We start from the raw sequence: 18,009 nt of genomic DNA on the forward strand, positions 1-18,009 counted from the left end.
TCCATGGCCACCCCAAACCCATGGCCACCCCAAACCCATGGCCACCCCAAACCCATGGCCACCCCAAACCCATGGCCTAATGCACCACATCCATTGGAACCCCAAGCCCACACAATACATCCCATCCATGGGGACCCCAAACCCATGGTGCAATGCACCATGTCCACGGGGACCCCACAAACCCATGACAAAACACGCCGTATCCAAGGGGACCCCAACCCCCACAATGCATCACATCCACAAGGACCCCACAAATCAATGGCACAGCGCACTACGCCCACGAGGACCCCAAACCCACACAACACACCACATCCACGGGGACCCCAAACCCACAGCACAACACCCCACACCCATGGGGACCCCAAATCCACACAACACACCACATCTACGGGGACCCCAAACACAATGTACCACATCCATAGGGACCCCGGTGCCCCCACCACGACCCACAGCCCCACGTCACCCGCTGCACTCTCCCGTCACGGCTCTATTTGTGGCGTATTCATAGCAACTTGATAACAATTATTTTCTCCATTAACTGCTGCTGGAGATGAGGCAGATAAGAGCCTATCTGCATATGACAGTGTGGAAGATTAGTGCCCAAAGTACATGTTTGCCTTCGTCCCGGGCGGATCACCCGCGCGGAGCCCAATCGATAGGCACCGGAGCGAACACCCTAGGGTGACGTCACTGCCATGGCAGATTATTAATACAGGTGATAAGCGGAATGATTAACATCAAATAAATCAATCACCGGGTATAAAAGTCCTATTATTTTTGGCTATAAATCAAAGTGCCTGGCATATTGATTTTTATCCATCTCGCTGAAAGCTTTAGTGGCCGTTATTGCTGCTCGGCGTTATCTCTGCTATCACCTCTTTATCGAGCCGGGCCAGTGCCAGGTGCAGCTCCGTGCCCGGCTCCCAGCTCCGTGCCCCCATCAGATAACACTCCCCACTCCTAAGAAGACTCTGCCTCCATGGGGCTGACCCCTGGTTTTGGGGTTGGGGCGCTCGCCGGATTCCCCGCTCCCTGAGCCCATGGTTTTGGGGTTGGGTGCACGCCGGGAGCCTCTCGGCCAGCCCCACGCAGCGTGCCCTGCTGCTGTTATCTCACCAGGAGGCTGATTAGGGTTTGCCCCCACCTCCGCAGGAAGGAATTGAAGGGCTATCTGGGCCCCAGGGTGGGGCAGCAGGCGGCAGGCAGGCGGCACCGAGCAGGAAGCGGGCGGCAGCGGCACGGCTCCATCCCCATCCCATTGGCTCCATCCCCATCCCATTGGCTCCATCCCCATCCCATTGGCTCCATCCCCATCCCATTGGCTCCATCCCCATCCCATTGGCTCCATCCCCATCCCATTGGCTCCATCCCCATCCCATTGCACAGATGTCAACCTCAGGAGTCCCTCTCTATCATTGCACCCTTCCCCATTACAGAGCCAACACGTAATGCACCCAGGATCCCAACCTGCTTTGGGATCCAGCATAGCCCCATGTGTGGTCTAACCTCAATGTGTCCAAATTGTCCCCAGCTGTGGATCCTTACATGTCCAGAGCCCACTGAGAGCAACCTCATTCCTGGCCACCACATCCATGGACCATCACACATCCACAAGGACCCCACAAATCAATGGCACAGCGCACTAAGCCCACGAGGACCCCAAACCCACACAACACACCACATCCACGGGGACCCCAAACCCGCGGCCCCCATGGAGCCTCCAGGTTCAGCATTTTGCTGAACCCTCCACTGAACCCTTGATGGGATGCTCTGCTAACGGGGAACAAACGGTGATGACATGCGGGGGCTCTCACCTTCGCTGCTGGGGGGGCTGCAGGCGTCTCGCTCTGCTGAGCCCTCACGCTCCGAGGTGGCCCCATCCCTCTCCATGGGGCTCTGCTCGCCTGCAGCAGCATCCTCACCTTCCTCCATCGCTCCCAGGGAACCTGTGGGGCACAGAGGGTGGTCAGTGGCATCCATACTCATTGAGGGACCCCCAGAAAGCATCGCCCATGGTCCCCACACCCCTCTGCTGGTGGGGGTCCCAGAGAAATGGAGATGCACTGCGGGTGCGCATCGTCCCGCTGTGCTGGAGGAAACTGGGGAGGTATATTGGGTAGAAACAGGGTGTGAGCAGGGTGGCTGTAAGGCACGTATGGCACAGGGCAGGAGGGACGCATGCAGGATTATTGCAGGGCACAGGAGGGATGCACACAAGGCTGTCAATGGCAGCGTGCAGGAAGGATGCACGTGGGGACGTGGCGCGGTGCAGGAGGGATGCACCGCGGGTACCTCGCCACCCCGCCGTCCCCATGGCAACGCAGCATCCCGCCCGCACCAAATTAAGGCACACCCCCAGCACATGGCACAGCGGGCAGGGAGCACAGCAGTGGGATGGGGCTGCGGCCCTCCTCCGCTCGCCGTGACTCCAGGCATGTGTATTTACAGCGGGAGAACAAAGGGCCATAATCTATACAAAGCAGACAACAATGAGCGTGAATAAAGAGGCTGCCGGAGAAGGGAAGGCAATTTATTCTAATTCTGCTAATTTCAGTTCCAGCACAATTAAAAAGACTCTGATAATATTCAGAAACAATCGCCGGCTAACAAATCGTTTCTCTTGCGGTAAATGAAACATTGTTAGGCTAATTTTTTCTTTCACGCCTTCCCAGCTCTCGGGCTCCTGATAAAGTTAACCCAAATCGTGCTGCTCCGGCACAGCACTGCCACAGAGGGGTGGGGAGGGACCAATGGGGACTGAGCCGTGTGGCAATGGGTGTCCCAATGGGCGTCCCAATGGGCGTCCCAATGGGCGCCCCAATGGGTGTCCCTAGGGGTGCTCCAATGGGTGTCCCTCCTGGCGTTCCAACGGCACCACCCTACTCACATCCCACCTTGAGAGGCAATGGGGACAAAAAACCATCTGAAAAAGCTCATTTTTTGAGGATGCATTGATATGGGATGCCTACAGGGAAAGGGTTGCACCGGCTGGGGACAGGTGGTACCCACTGCATCTGGACCCACATCCCCAGGGGTGCAGCATCCTCAAGCAGCATCCCAGCCCCAGGCAGGGAAGCACCGATGGCTGTGGGGCTTAAAGGAGCCCTCGGCTATGTTAAGAAAAGTAAAAAGGGGTGAAAAAGGAGGAGGGGGGGAAAAAAAAAAAAAGAGGGAGAGAGTGGCGGAGCAGAGCGTCATTTCTGTGGGATTGCTGGGAGCCCTGCGCAGTTATCGCCGCACACAGCCTCCCTCCGCTTGCCTGATCTGTCTATTCTTCATTAAGCAAATACGCTGAAATGGAAATGAAAACATAATAGCTATTTGATTTTCGGCGAGATATTTTGCATATTGGTTCGGTGCTGATAGCGGAATTTCATCAACTCCCTTTTTTCATGCTTTAAAACTGAATTACTGAGGCTGGCTTTACAGCGATGGGAAGAGCCCAAAAGCGCTCTGCTCCGAGATCCTCCGCTCGGCGATTAACTCTTCTTCCTCCTCCTTCCTTCTCTCTCTCTCTCTCTTTTTTTCCTTCCTTGATAACAAGGAGTTTTATTCTCTGAATCACAGCAGCTGTAAGAACCCGCGTTGAGGTGCGCGACGGCGTGCCAACACTGGGGTGGGCGCAGGGATAGGGCCAGCACCAGGGCCCCCCTCAGCCACACCACCAACCCCACACCTCTGCACCCCCAGAACGAGGAGCATTGGCCACCCCTCGGCTGGGATAGCTCCAACATCGGGAAAAAAATCAAACGAGAAAAGAAGAGGGGACTTTTCCACGCTGCCAAAAGAGAGACCCTGGGCGCTCTGAGAGCAGGCACGCAGACAAGAGCAAAGCGATAAGGGGCCGCGATAACAGATAGAAAATAGCAACAGATCCAGACTTTCCCACCGGCTCTGAGCAGGGGGGAGGAGGAGGAGGAGGAGCCCATGGAAGCGGTCCCGCGAGCTGCAGCACTGCACGTGTGAGCAGGGGGCGACCTGCGAGCTGCTGGCTTTTATCAGCACGCATCAAAGTTCAGGTGGAGGTTTAAATAAAAGGAATCAGCACTGCCCAGTGCCCAGAGCCACGGACTGAAGGCTGACCCCACATTTTGCCCCAAATCAGCCAAAAGATCGTGGGGATGGAGAGCCTAAGCACGTGATATAGTGGCCTCCTGGTGCCCAGAGATCTCCTCTCCCTCCCTCCAGTGTCCCTGTTTCTTGGGGTTGAGGTCAGCATCACAGAACCACGGGCACAACTATGGGGTCAGCTGGCAGCGAGCAGCCATATAACAACCTCGTTCTTCGTTTTCACCACACCCTTCATGCTCCACTTGACATTCTGAATTAAGAAGAGAATTCAGCTCCAAACGCAGAGGAAAACCAATCCCAAACCCCATCAGCCAGGCGAGCATCCCCACCAGGTTCTGGCTCCCAGCGCACGGAGCACCACAAGGATGGGACGACGGGTTGCTCATCAGTTGTGCTGCAAAGGAGATGCAGGGCCGTGAGCCTGGGTGCTTTGGGGGCAGTGCAGCAGCCTCTCAATCCCAAATCTCTCTTTCTCCCAAACCAGCACAAATTTGCAGAGAAAAGCCACAGCTAGTAGCACTCCCTGGACAACCCGCTCTCTCCCCAGTCCGTATCAGTTCCCATCTGCACCATCACCAACTGCATGTCCCCAGATTACGCCCTGTGCCAGCCCCCCTCCCGCCCCATAAAGCCATCCCCATCGCTGTGCAGCAATTTGGCCACATCCATCGCTGCACGGGGATTCCCCAGGGTCTTGTATTGAGGTTGTGCTGCAGCCGCTCCGCAGCACGTGATGCCTGAGGAGCAACCTGGGCTGCAGGGTGATCCAAAACCACCGCTATCTGATGGGCCAGCAGCCCACACTTCTCACCCAATTTTTTTTCCCGGCACTTATTAAGGTTTCTTTTCCAGCAGCCCTAATGCTCTGCATGGCCTCGGGTGCCCTGAGCAGCACAGGAGGTGCCAGGAGCTGCAGCCAATGGAGGTTTTGGTGGCTAGGAAATGACACGAGTCCCCAAAGGGCGTGCTATCTACAGGGTTATTCTGTCCTCCCCTTGGCTGACCTTTCTCACCTTAACCTGACCGAAACTGCAATATACTCCTCAGCGATGCGGACTCGCTCATTTTGGGGGCAAACGAGCACTTTTGTGCACAAAACTCTCCCTATCAGCCCAAGCACAGGTTTGGAACGGCATCCCTTCCCCTCCCCCCCCCCCCCCCCCCCCGAAGATATCAGTATTTTTAATATCAACCCCATGCATGGAGCTGATAATGTTGGGGCCAGCCCCAGCTGTACCTATCTCGAATCGGGAGCCCTTCTCTATCGCGCCCAGATAAACTCACCCTGCGGCTCCCTTGTGTTAAAAGGGTGAGGAAGAAAAAAATAATAAATATATATGTATCTGGGGAGGTGCTGGGGGAGGATGCTTGTGTCTGCACCATGGAACAGAGGGTGCCTTGCTGCCGGGGTGGGGGACGCTCTGTTGGGTCCCTCACAACGCACGGTGATCCCAACCCAATGGCTGCAGGGGACGCTTGCATCCCTAAAGGAATGCTCTGAGACCAAAGCAGTGGCTCTATAAACTCCACCAGCAAGAGGCTAAGGGACAACGGTGAGATGTGGGTGGCACCTCTCCTACGGCATGGGTGCAGCCTCCCCGTGTGCGCCATTGGGATGGCAACCCAAGGCCGCTCCACGCCTCCTGCATCCTTGAGCATCCCCCAAAGCAAGCGGGGTCCGAACGGGGAGAGGCCCCACAGATCTCCCCATCCCAACCACCCCTTTGTGTTCTACAGGTTCCCCTGTTGAGACGGAGGAAGACGATGGCAGAGCAGAGCCCATCCCACGCTCCACATGGACACCCACGGCGATGCTCACCCCCAAACGCGCACGTATAGAGCGAGAAAAAGAGAAAAAGAACAGAAAAAGCCGAGCCGAAAGGCAGAGCCTGAGAAAAACCAGCCCTGCTGATAGGGGAGAGATTGGTTTCAGCCGGAGCTGCTCCCCCTGCCAAGTCCACATCCTATCTGCGCGGGGTGCAGTTACTTAACATTCATCACCGGCTGAACTCTGTAACTTTATCAGCGCCCGAGCATGGCGCCATCGCCGAGCCCAGCCATTCCCGGCGCTCAGATAGGGCCGATAAACCGCTGATAGATTACAGGAGATTGTTTCACTTCAGGGGACGCGATTACTAATACTAATAGCAGAGAGCCCGCATCGTATCAAACAGCCGCCGCAGGGCGGGGGGGAGCGGCCGCGGGGGGCACGGGGAAATAATGAGAAAGAAAATACAGGAACAATGACAATGAAGTGACTTTACGTTTCAGATGGGGCCGATAAGGCCCTGATAGATTTTTAAGAGAGGAGAGAGCTTCTAATAGAGCCGTCCCCGGCCCCGGCGCATCAGATGGATTGGAGAAGATTGCCGCGCAAAAATGGGGATGCGATCTGCTGCCGGAGGATGGGGGGGGGAAAGGAGATGCTGCTGTAATGCCTCTGTGTGGGGGGAAACTGAGGCAGCACCACGCGGGGCGCAGGGACATGAAGGGATGCACAACTGGGATCAGGTGGCACAACCGTGTGGTCCAGGAAATGGCCCCAAAAGCATCAGGGAGCAAATGGGCCTTGGTGAAAGGGACTTTTTCTGGATGAAATATCTCAATTTCTGTATTTTTCCTTGACTTGGGATAATGGTGTTCTGCTCCTGTGCAGGATCCTGGCGTTATGAGGCCTCAAAGGATGGGAGGGGATGGGATAGATAGGAATGGGGATGAGGATGGAGTGCGATAGGGATGGGAACAGAGACAGGACGAGGACGGGAACGGTGTGTGATGGGAACAGGGAGTGATGGGGATGCTCACCCACTGCACAGCACAGCACCATGAACACCACAAGCAGCAGGTGACAGAGAGGCCACAATTCACACACTGTGCTAATCCAGTGACAAATCGGACCCACATAGGGTCACCCACCACCTCTCACTGCTGCAGGTCCCCAACCTGGGGAGCCCCAAATTCCTCCATCCAAAACTGCCAACATCCAACAACTGCCAGCAAAGGGATGGGGCCAGACTGTGCCCTCAAGTCTGAAACTTCAGCTACCAACAGCATCACGAGAGGACGAGGGTACAGCAGGATGCCCACCAGCCTCCAACATCACTGCTGGGGATGCTCCCACTCCCCCAGCATGCCACCAGTCCCAACTCTACGATCAATAACATGAGGACAAGCAGGGATACGGAGCACAGCACATCCCTGTGAGGCACAGTGTGCACTGAGCCATCAGTTGGGCTCCTGCATCCCTCGCTGCTCCTGTGGGTGCGCAGCCCCCAGTGCCCTTCGCAGCCCCCCTCTGCCGCCAGCAGCCCCCAATGCTGGGTTGGTGTCTGCACACCACGCGTGCTTGGGTTGCTTTTCTTTTTCTTGCTCTCTCTTTTTTTTTTTTTTTCCTGTTCTTGGCATTTTGGTGGAGCGAGATAAGGGTAAAAAACAACAGAGCTGCTCGGAGAGTGAAAAAGGGAGATAGATAACGCAGATACCGACTCCTACACAAAACAGTCCTGGCTTTATCGCTGCTTTTTATCGCAGTTCCTCTAAAAAAAAATAAAAAAATTCAAGAGAACAGCCCAACTGGAATGGGGCAGCACATTAAAAAATGAACTTTATACTGTTTGCTCTTTAGTTTTATATTTGGATAAAACAAACTGAGATTCCCACAGCCGATACCTTTCTCTGTGCTAGGAACCAAAAAGCCTGCGAGTCCCAATGGCTCTGGCAAGGATGGTTAAGGGACATCAGCAATATTTAGGAAAACACCCAATAAGAGTGATTTTTCAAGGCACCGGGCAGGAGGGGCTGAGCATCCTTAAGGCTGAATGGGATCATGATGAGGATGTGCCCGTGGAGCGAGGCTGGACCCAAAGCTGAACCACGCAGCAGCATCCCAGGGCTGAACCCAACGCACAGAGCACAACCAGAAGATGCAGAAAAGAGACAGGAAGAAGTCCTGGAAGCAGAGCTGGAGGGGTGTGAGGAGGTCCAGAAGGAAAAGCGTCGCCAAGCGCAGCAAGCTGGCTGCAGTCCATTGGGAACAACCACACAGCACGTGGCACCACGGCAATGGGGGAAGCCGAGCATCCCCACGGCACGCAGCAAAGCACGGTGCCAGCAGGTCCCAAGCGGCCAAGCGCCACCATCCTTAGGGACACAACGCTCGTGGCTGGGGATGCAGCGCAGGCAGCCTGGCCGCACGAAGCCACGCCACGCATGGAGCGAGGACGTAACCCGGCTCACAGCACGGCCCTGTGTGCTGAACCCCAAAAGCTGCTGCCCGCTGTGCCCAGCCTCACTCTGAGAAGGAGGGAATGAAAAAAAAATATATATATAATAATAATAATAAAAATGGACCGGAGGTTTTTCCCCTCCCCTCGCGCTCCCTTCCCTACCTTCTTTTTGAAAAACATAATTTATCTGTGTATTATCAAGAAATCCAGACACTTTAATCAGTGAGCTATGAAGTCAGTATTTCCATTCTTATCTAGCGGAGGAGTGGAAATGGAGAGCAGATAGGCAGCTCCGAGCCGGGCCGTGGTGGGGAATGTTAATGGGAGGAGCGGCAGAGCCATTGGCTACCGAGCTGCCGCTATCGCTGCCATTATCACAGCCTTATCGCCGCAACCATCGCGGCGCAGTAATGGGGCCAGTTCAACTTTCCGCATTATCATAGAGCTGGAAGTAGCGCGAGAGGCCTCGGCTGGGAGATGGAGCGCCGTGAGCTGCCCCGAGTGCTGGGAATGGGGCTGTGCCCACTGTGGGTGGCACCGCGACGACGGCACGGAGCTCGGTGACCCCAAAGGATGGCCACCATGCGACCCTATCGCATCGGATGGGCAGAGAGAGAGAGAGAGAGCGCGAGAGAGAGAGAGGCTTGCTTCCTATTCAATGGGAGACGTCAAGAAAATATGTTGATGTGAGAAACGGGAGATAAAGAATTATTTTAGAGGGAAAAAAAAAAAAAAAAAGAGGAAAAAAAAAAAAAGCTGTGGAAGGCTCTTATCAGGAGTGACTCATAGGCACACACTCCTTAACCCCGCTGCAGCCCAAGGTCAGCAGTTACATTCCTTTCAGCATTTCATCCCTTCCGAAAAAACATGCTGCTACAGGAACAATGCGCAGCCTTCACTGCGGCGGCTGTCGGAAGAGGGAACTTTATTACCCCCGAAACACTTGAACTTTTCTGATAAAATATGGAGCAGGACAGCAGGCTCACTGAGCCCGGGCAGCCAAAACTCCTGAGTCAGGCGGCAGCGGCGGTCATGGGACACAACCGGCGAGCTGTGAGTTAGAGGAGACCTCCCCTTCCCCCAGGAGCTGAGGACGAGGCCTCTTCCCTTGCCCAAAAAGGCTCCACTTGACCCCAAACTGCAGGGTGCAGCAGCCCTGCCCCAGGCTCAGCCAACACTGCCGCCCCCAGCCTGAGCGCCATCCTTGCAATGGACGTGGGTGCCATCCACCCCAGTGCTGTGCATTGCATCTCCGCTCCAGGATGACCCCATCTCACATCGGTGGGAATCCGAGATGGGGACACACGGAGGGATGCAGGGCATGGCGTCGCCGTGTCCACAGTTGCCTTTGGGATGCTGCCATCCAGTGCCCCTCTTCTGCCCTACCCACCGCTCCATCTGCCACAACACCCCCGTGGACATCACGGCTCATTCCCAGCCCGCATCACCAGCCCACAACTCGCAAAAGCCTCATAATCCACCCAGGGAAAAGAGTGACCTCACCAGCCTGCACGCAGAGCACAAATCATGCAGACAACCCTCTGACTCCAGGTGCTGGGGACAGGGATGTCCCAAAGCACAGTGTTCATCTCCATCAGAGCGCTGGAAGCGGTCCCTGGCTCACCACGGTTCTCATCCTGCAGGCAGTGGGGAGCACAGCATGGGGCGTATGATGGGGACGGCAGCTTGGGGACAGACCTGTGGAGGGGTCTGAAGCTGAGGTAGCAGCCCACACAAGTCCAACAACTGGCAGAGCATGGCACAGCACAGAGCGTGGCATCCAAATGATGATCGTGACACGGGGAGGCACAGAAGTGAGGTGTCCCTGCGCCACCATCCACGGTGACAACCCTTCCCCCAACCCCAGCAGATACGAGGTTGCCTTTTTCCAACCTCGCAGCATCACCTACGGTTGGCTCAAAGCCCTCACCCTGCCGTCAGCAGAGTTGGTGGCCATGCAGGATCAGACCCAGGATGGTGGGATGTCCTATAGCACTGCTGGCCAGCCACATCCCCACCATCACAACACCAACGGCCTGGCCTGGGCCACCCCACCCTACAAAGATGCTCCAATGGGTCCTCACCTTTAAGTGCAGCTCCCAGTGCATCCCAAGGGGATGGCAGCAGCTGGCTGCGGGGGCAGAGGTGCCACGGGGCCCTGCCAGCACTGAGTCACAGCTGGCAGGAGCTCGGAGGGGTTTGCACAAGAGGGGAGGGGTTGGAACGCGGGGTGGCAGCGCCCATGGGAGCAGCAGCAGAACCCTGCAGGACGTGGGGGCCATCCCCATCAGTAGGACATGTGAGGGGCTGTGCCCCCCCCACCCCAATCTCACAGATAGGACCGGTTCAGGGAGGTGCTGCTTATCCTCAGGGGTCTCCCTGCAGATGAGGGAGGGAATCCTCCCCAACCCCAGAGTTGGGGGGGGGGGGGGGGGGGGGGGGAAAGCATTGTCTGCCACCCACTCCTCTCTGGCAGCACGGATGGGGAAACTGAGGCACGGAGGGCGGTGAGGATGGAAAAGTGCAGCAGCAGAACAACAGGAGGGGGGGAGGGGGGGAAAGGATGGGGGGAGGAAAATAAAAAGAGCAGAGTGGAGGGAGTTAGTCACCTGCATGCTACCGAGAGGAGTGACGCAGAGCCAACAGCGGGAGGAGCACCGGGAGGATCAGACACGGCGGGGTGACCGCTGGCACCAAACAGATCCCAGCACCGGGGTTCCTGCAGCACCCACAGCCCCACTGCACTGCAACAGAGGAATATTGCCCCCCCCCCCCCCCCACCTCACCTCACCCCCTCCCCCCCCCGCCAATGGGGCTCGCTATCTAACACCATCACACGGCAATTAAAAAGTATCCACAGACAAAAATACGACAGCCCTCCCCCCCCCCCGCACACCCCCACGCGCGTTTGCTGCGCTGAGCAGAATCGGAGATAGAGATCGGAAAAGAAAGTCAGTGCTCGTCAAAGTAATGCAACATCTGTAGGTGATAAGCTCGGCTTCTACTTGAGGCTGCTTTGCACACGGGGTGGGGGGGGGGGGAAAGGGGGGGGAACACGCTGAGAAATAACAGCACATGCACGCAGCTGCCCCCCATCAGGTAATTAAAGCACCTGCATTAATCACAATTGCAAAGGAAGGGAGCGTGGGAGCCCTCCTGCCCCTCGTTGCTGTGTTTGTTGCTGCAGCGAGCGCTGCTCCAGCCTGGTTGGGAGAGATAAGCAGCCCTTATCTGTGCTGGCGATCTCTATCAGGATGGAGATCGGCTGCGCTTATCGGAGCGCAGATCTGCTCTGGCTGAGAGCAGAATAGAAAGGGAAAAGGGGGGGAAAAAAAAAAAAAAAAAAAAAAGAAAAAAAAGAAAAAACCCACAGCCTCCTGCGACGACAACAAAAGTGCTCACTTCCAGCTCATTTAGGAAGGAAAATAAAATAAAATAAATACATTTATATACTAAAAACAGGCCTCGGGGAGGTGCACGGGTCAATGTTATCGCCCCCCCATCGCAGGGCTGCGTGCCGCCAGCTGCTCGCTCATCAGCCGCACTCCTGCGTTTGAAGTTAATAAATATCACGGGGCTATCAGCACTGGGGATCGGCTCCTGCGCTCTATCAGCCCCTCACATCTATCTGCCAGCAGAACAAAAGGCTGAAAATAAAAATAAAAAAATATATATAATGAAAGAAAATAAAGCGGTGGCAGCTGCAGGGAGCTCGGCGTGTGAGAAACGTGGTGATGGAGGGAGGAGGGGGAGGTGAGCCACCCCAGGGGGGTAAGAGCGTGGTGTAGGGACAGGCACACGGCATGGGGATGTGAGATGGAGAATGGCGACACGGCGTGGGGATGGGGACAGGGGGAACAGCACATGGGATGGGGACATGGCACGGGGAATGGTAACACAGCATGGGGATGGGGACGTGGGATAAGGAGCAGCACATGGCATGGGGACATGGCATGGGAACAGCACATGGCATGGGGAATGGTAACACAGCACGGGGATGGGGACATGGCACAGGGAACAGCACATGGGATGGGGACATGGCACGGGGATGGGGACATGGCACGGGGATGGGGACATGGCACGGGGATGGGGACATGGCACGGGGATGGGGACATGGCACGGGGATGGGGACATGGCACGGGGATGGGGACACGGGATAAGGAGCAGCACATGGCATGGGGACATGGCATGGGAACAGCACATGGGATGGGGACGTGGCATGGGGAATGGTAACACAGCATGGGGATGGGGACATGGCACAGGGAACAGCATATGGGATGGGGAATGGTAACATGGGAGAGGGAACAGCACATGGGATGGGGACATGGCACAGGGAACAGCACATGGGATGGGGACAAGGGATGGGGAATGGCACACAGCATGGGGACACAGGGAGATGGGATAGGGAACGGCACATGGCACAGAGACCCTGCAGAACACAAGAGCTGGATGCGATGCTCCCATCAGCACATTCCCATGGCGTGGCATTGAGGGGGGGGCAGCCCCAACCCCTCCCCAGGGGGGGAGAGGAAACCTTCGGCACACACAGAGCGGAGGGGAAGGTTGAAGCGGGCGGTTAAATATAGTCCAGTGTCTGATCTTTGTCTTATCACTGCCAGCAATCGGCCGCGATCTCCCCCTTATCTGCGCTGCACATCGGGTTTGTCAAATATACATAATGCAAAAAAAAAAAAAAGAAAAAAAAAAAGAAAAAAGAAAAAGAAAAGAAAAAAAAATAAATAAAAAGGAGGAGATGAAGACAAGAGAGGGAACATAGCGTCACTGGGGAAAATAAAATAAGCAGATAGGGATCTGGAGGAGGTTTTAATGCTCCAGCCGAGATGATAAAAAGGATAGACTTTGTGGAAACAGGTCCGGTCTGTACATGAGAGGAGTCTGGTTACCAGAGCCCTGATTCATGCATACTTTCCCTCCTCAGGAGAGGGCTGTCGGAGGCAGCGCAACGCGCTCTCGCGGCGCTCCACGTCTCTAATGACTGTTTTCATGTTGACACATACAGGAAGGGTTCCAAGCTTTCAGCTTTTAATCGCTTTTGGCCATCGCTGGCGGCCTGAGATCAGCCTCCCACTGTATCAGAGCTTCGCATCTCTGCGGTGAACGGGGGGGGGGGGGGGGGGGGAGCCGCCCTCACCCCATATCCCCCCCACCCTCCACATCACCCCCCCAGCACCCCACATCCCCTCTGCTCCATCTTATCCCGTTTTCCCCCACCCGGATGTCCAAAGGGACCCGGCTCCATCGCCGGGGAGCAGAGAGAGAGGAACCCGCAGAAGTTGGATAAAAGGAAACGGGGAATAATCAAAAGGGAAAGAGAAAAAAAAAATAAAAATAAAAATAAAAAAAACAACAACCCGAGGAGGCAGCTGGGACTATTTTTAACTCCAGCCGGGTAAAAGTCTGCTGAGCTTTATCGGCAGAACAATCACCCCAGGCAGGGAAACAGGTAGGTGCAACTCAGCCTTGCAATTATTTCAAGAGAAAGATAAAGCCCTATTATCACATGGTGGCCAGCCTTCCCTATCCTCCCATCTCGGCCTTATCGCCCGCTTCCATCGACTCGAGGGGGAGGAAAAAAAAAAAAAAAAAAAAAAAAAAGAAAAAGAAAAAAAAAAAAAAAGCCAACAGAGAGAGGAAGGGAAAACGCAGCCGGCGAAGCCAAAACTTCCAACAGTTGGGGGAATTTCTCATAAAACGCAGCGACGAACGGCGCATCCCAGCCCCGCATCTCGCGGACCCACGGGGGACAGCGGCCGAACGGGGATCCCGATTTCCACCCCCCCCCCCCCCTTCCTTCCCCGGAACGCGGAGAGGGAACGCACGACAAAGCGGGATGTCCCGTGGAGGTCGGGGAACCCCACGCGGAACCGAGAGCCCCGTGGGCGGCTCCGACGGGTGGGAGCGATACGATCGGCATTGCAGGGCCGTCCCGACAGAGCGATGGTATCTATCGGGCCGGGACTCGCGGAGCGGAATATTTGCAGCTCTTATCGAGGGCACCATCGGGAGCGGAGCCGAGGGGAGGGCGGTGGGCAGCGTGGTGGTGGTGGGGGGGGGGGGGGGGATTGGGGGGGGGGTGGCTTGAGGGCAGAGGCGGAGTGTAAAAAGGTAATGAGAAATAATTAAAAGAAACGGCGCGTGCTAATCACGAATTATTAAAAATAACCGAATAACAAAAAATGAGAAAAAAAGCCAAATCATCATCGTCATTACAAAAATAATAATAATAATAATAATCAAGCCATTAAAACGGGAATTAAAAAAAAATTTTTTTAAACCAGCCATTTAATTGAAAAAAAAATAAAAGGGGGCGTGCGATAGGGCGAAGCGAGCGGCCGGGGGAACACTCACGTTTGATCTGCCGGGGGTTGCTCTGTTTCCTCCTGGACATCGCTCGGCTCGGGGCGAGCCTGGCGGCTGGGCGGGCGGCAGGTGGGTGGCGGCGGGCGGGCTCCCGGCCCCTCGCATGCCCGCCCGCCCCCCCCGCGCTGCCGGGCCGGGGCCGTAAGCGGCACAGCGGAGCCGCAGCCGCCGCCGCCGCCGCCGCCACCGCCGCGGGATTTTCTCAATGGGGCGCCCGGGACGGCTCAAACGCGCGGAACGTTCCACGGGGGCGTGGCCTCCCCCCACCGAGGCCGCTCATAGGCCGCCGCCCCTCCCTCCGGGCCACGCCCACCGGATGGCGTAGTGCCGCGCGGCGCGGGGCGGGGCTGTGCGTGTGTGCGGGGAGGAAGGGGGGGGGGGGGGGAGAGGAGTCGGGGTCGGGGTTCGGTGCTGTGGGGTCCTGCCCTCGTCTTTTGAGGGTCCTCGAGCCCTCCTACGTGTCCTCCATTGGGGTCTCCGAGCGCCGCCTCGACCCCTCCCGATTTGGGGTTCCAACGTAGCTTTTTGGGAGCTCCGGTGTACCGCTATGAGACCGTCAACAGTTTTGGGGTGACGCGGTGGGGATTCAGTTCCCCCTTGGAATCCCGGGCTCCCCTAAGCCCACACGTAGCCCCTACAGAGGGGCACTGTATAGGGAGCCCCGGTTCCGCTGTGTCCCTCTCACATGGGGACATCTTGGGACATCTGCTCTGCTGGGTGACATTTCGTCCTGCCCATCCCACCCCACGGTGTTCCCGCAGTGCCTCATTCTGCTCTTCCAACCCCATCTGAGGATGGAAAGCCCCCCAAAATCCCACCAGGGTTTTTAGGGCAGTGAGGACAAGTCAGGGTGCAATGGGGACAGATGTTGGCACCTCTGTACCAGCCCTCGGTGCCAGCACGTGCAGCTAGTTTGGGGCCAAGCAGGGGCAAGAGGGGGCTGCTTCCATCGTGGGCCCTGAATCTGAATATTTCTGCTGTCAAAAATAACCTATGCCAGCAAAACCCAGCCCTTGGAAACTGCAGGACCCCTGAGTGGGATGGCACAGCATGGCATGGAACAGTGTGGCACTACTGCCATGTCCTCCCCCAGTGTGTGGTGTGCATTTCTTTTTTTCTTTTTCTTTTTTTCCTCTCTCTCTCTTTTTTTTTTTTTTCCCTTCCTCGCTATCTGTTTTTTTTTTTTTTCTCCTTCTTTTTTAAAGGGTTTTTAATTAACTTCCTGTTTCAATGGTGGGATAATGAGTTTTAAGCAGCACATGATTCCAGTAAAGAGGTCAAGCCGGCAGTGAGGATGTCAAAAGAAATTAAGTTAGGAATTAAGAAGAGTTCCAGGGGAAAAAATGGAACCATTGAGGGCGGAGATGCTGCGGAGCTCCCTGCCCTGCTCTCCATCCGGTCCCTAAACGTCCCACACCGTTTTTCACCTCATTTGGCCCCGAACTGCAGCTTTCCTGGAGACCATCAAAGCGCCGGGCATGTGGCTGTGTCCAGTGCCCTTTCATTCCCTGCCATGGCTCATGTATGTCTACGTAGGGCCCCGAGGGCTGCCTGCCCCCTGCCCTATAGGCCACCCGTGGGGGTCCACGTGGTGTTTTGGGACCAGGGTGATGGGGACACCGCTGGCACATATCCACAGCATCTTCCATCCTCCCTGGGAGACAGCTAGAAGCCTTTAATTAAACACAACACAACACAAATGCATGTGTGGACCTGGGGAGGCCGTAGGCCAAATTTCTTCCCCTGGCGAGCCATCCTGGCTTGGAGACACTGACTTCTCCTGGCTCTTTGTACTGCGGCAATCAGCACGGTGTCCCACAGAGCTCCCTGGGCACAGACCTCCCTGCGTGGCTGCCCTGAACCCCTCCCAGGCTGAGTGGCTGCACCTCGCCCTGCAAGAATCCCCCAAACCTGGAAGGAGCACACAGCACTGAGGGGGGGGGGGGGGGGGGGGGAGGAGGAGAGGGAAACCGTGTTGCAGTCCTTCCCTTCGCGCACTCCTTGCCAGTGTCCTTTTAATTAGCTTTTTGGCACCCACCCAAACCCTATAAGATCCCCTCAGGCCTCAGAATTTGCAGTTGCTTCAGATCGGATCGTTTTTGGTGCAGGAGCATCCCCGGTCTTGCTGTGTGTGCCACCCCATTGCGTTGGGTGGCCCCGCATGGGGACACCTCCACGTGGGTGTGGGTGACAGCAGCTGTGCCTCCTCTTGGATTTTTTTCTCCCCTTCCATCCCGTTGTGTTTGCTGAGCGATTGTTACAGGGTAACAGAATAAATAGCGTGTTTTTCCCGAGGAGTGAATTACATGCCTGCAGAGCAGAGATAATGCACAAGCAGCCGTTTCCCCCATTGTGAGCGAGGTGACATCTTTTTATGGAGCTGTGTACATTTGTATTAGTGCCAATTAATCTGGGGTGATATTATTAGAGAGGATGTGTCGGCAGAGGAATGTAAATGGAAAAAGCTTGGGCGCTGCCTCGGCCATATTTCATGGGTAACCATGCTGGGTGCATCCAAGAGGTGCTGGGCGCCCATGGGGATCACAGCTGTGCTGGTCAGTGGCACGGAGAGGCTCTGATGGGGCTGTAGGAATGGAATGGCTGCAAAAGCCTGTTTTTTTTTTTTTTTTTTGGTGTGTTTTGTTCCGAAAAGGAAGGAATTGCATCCGGGGTGCCCTGCAGTGCTGGGTGCTGGGCAGGCCCTGCCACCTACCGGTGCTCACAGCTCCCCAGTGCCACCTGTCACCTCTGTGCTGAGCCGTGGTGGCCTGGGCTTGGAAGGGACGGTGCAGTTTGCTCCTAGGTGATGGGCAGTGTACAGACAGACTTGCACCCCATGCCCTGAATTCAAGGGATTTGGGATCAGCCCGTATGGTCCGGGATGTCTATCCAACTCGGGATGTTCTGTGATTCTGTGATTTCTTGGTGCATTTTCTTTCTTCCTTTTCCTGTCCTGCTGGCTGCTTTGGGGATGATGCTACAGCACTGAATTGGACTGATAACTCCATCCCTGGGGCTGTGGCAGGATCCCCTTCCCTCACCCCTCCACTGAACACCCACCCCAGCCTGGGGTTCCCCCCCCCCCCCCATTCTATGCTTCTCCTTAAATCTGCACCTCAGTGGAGCATCACATCCCCATCCTGCTTGCATTCAGATGTGCAGCTTGCACACCTGAGGCTGCGGGTGCATGAGGTCCCTGGCAAGGAGAGGGTATGTGAGACAGGATTTAAATTATTGCTGTGCAAGGAACAGGCGGATTTGACTCAAGCAACAAAAATATCTCTAGCTGTGCCAGCAGTGTGACAACCATGGTGGATCCTGTTATCCGCCA

The 18,009-nt window shown here is 56.0% G+C and overlaps 1 protein-coding gene across 1 annotated transcript in view; it reads right to left on the reverse strand.

Annotated features, from left to right (window-relative positions):
• ZFPM1 (zinc finger protein, FOG family member 1) overlaps nt 1–14,706 on the reverse strand; it is a gene marked incomplete at both ends in the record, with an annotated part of 28,353 nt that extends 13,647 nt beyond the window's left edge. The window contains 2 exons of the mRNA XM_079541275.1: nt 1,815–1,946; nt 14,667–14,706. Coding sequence (XP_079397401.1) covers nt 1,815–1,946; nt 14,667–14,706 — 172 coding nt within the window. The remainder of the gene's footprint in view (nt 1–1,814; nt 1,947–14,666) is intronic.
• Nucleotides 14,707–18,009: the final 3,303 nt, after the last annotated feature.

The sequence above is a fragment of the Tetrao urogallus genome, assembly GCF_951394365.1.
Source record: "Tetrao urogallus genome assembly, chromosome: 12".
Classification (NCBI taxonomy): domain Eukaryota; kingdom Metazoa; phylum Chordata; class Aves; order Galliformes; family Phasianidae; genus Tetrao; species Tetrao urogallus.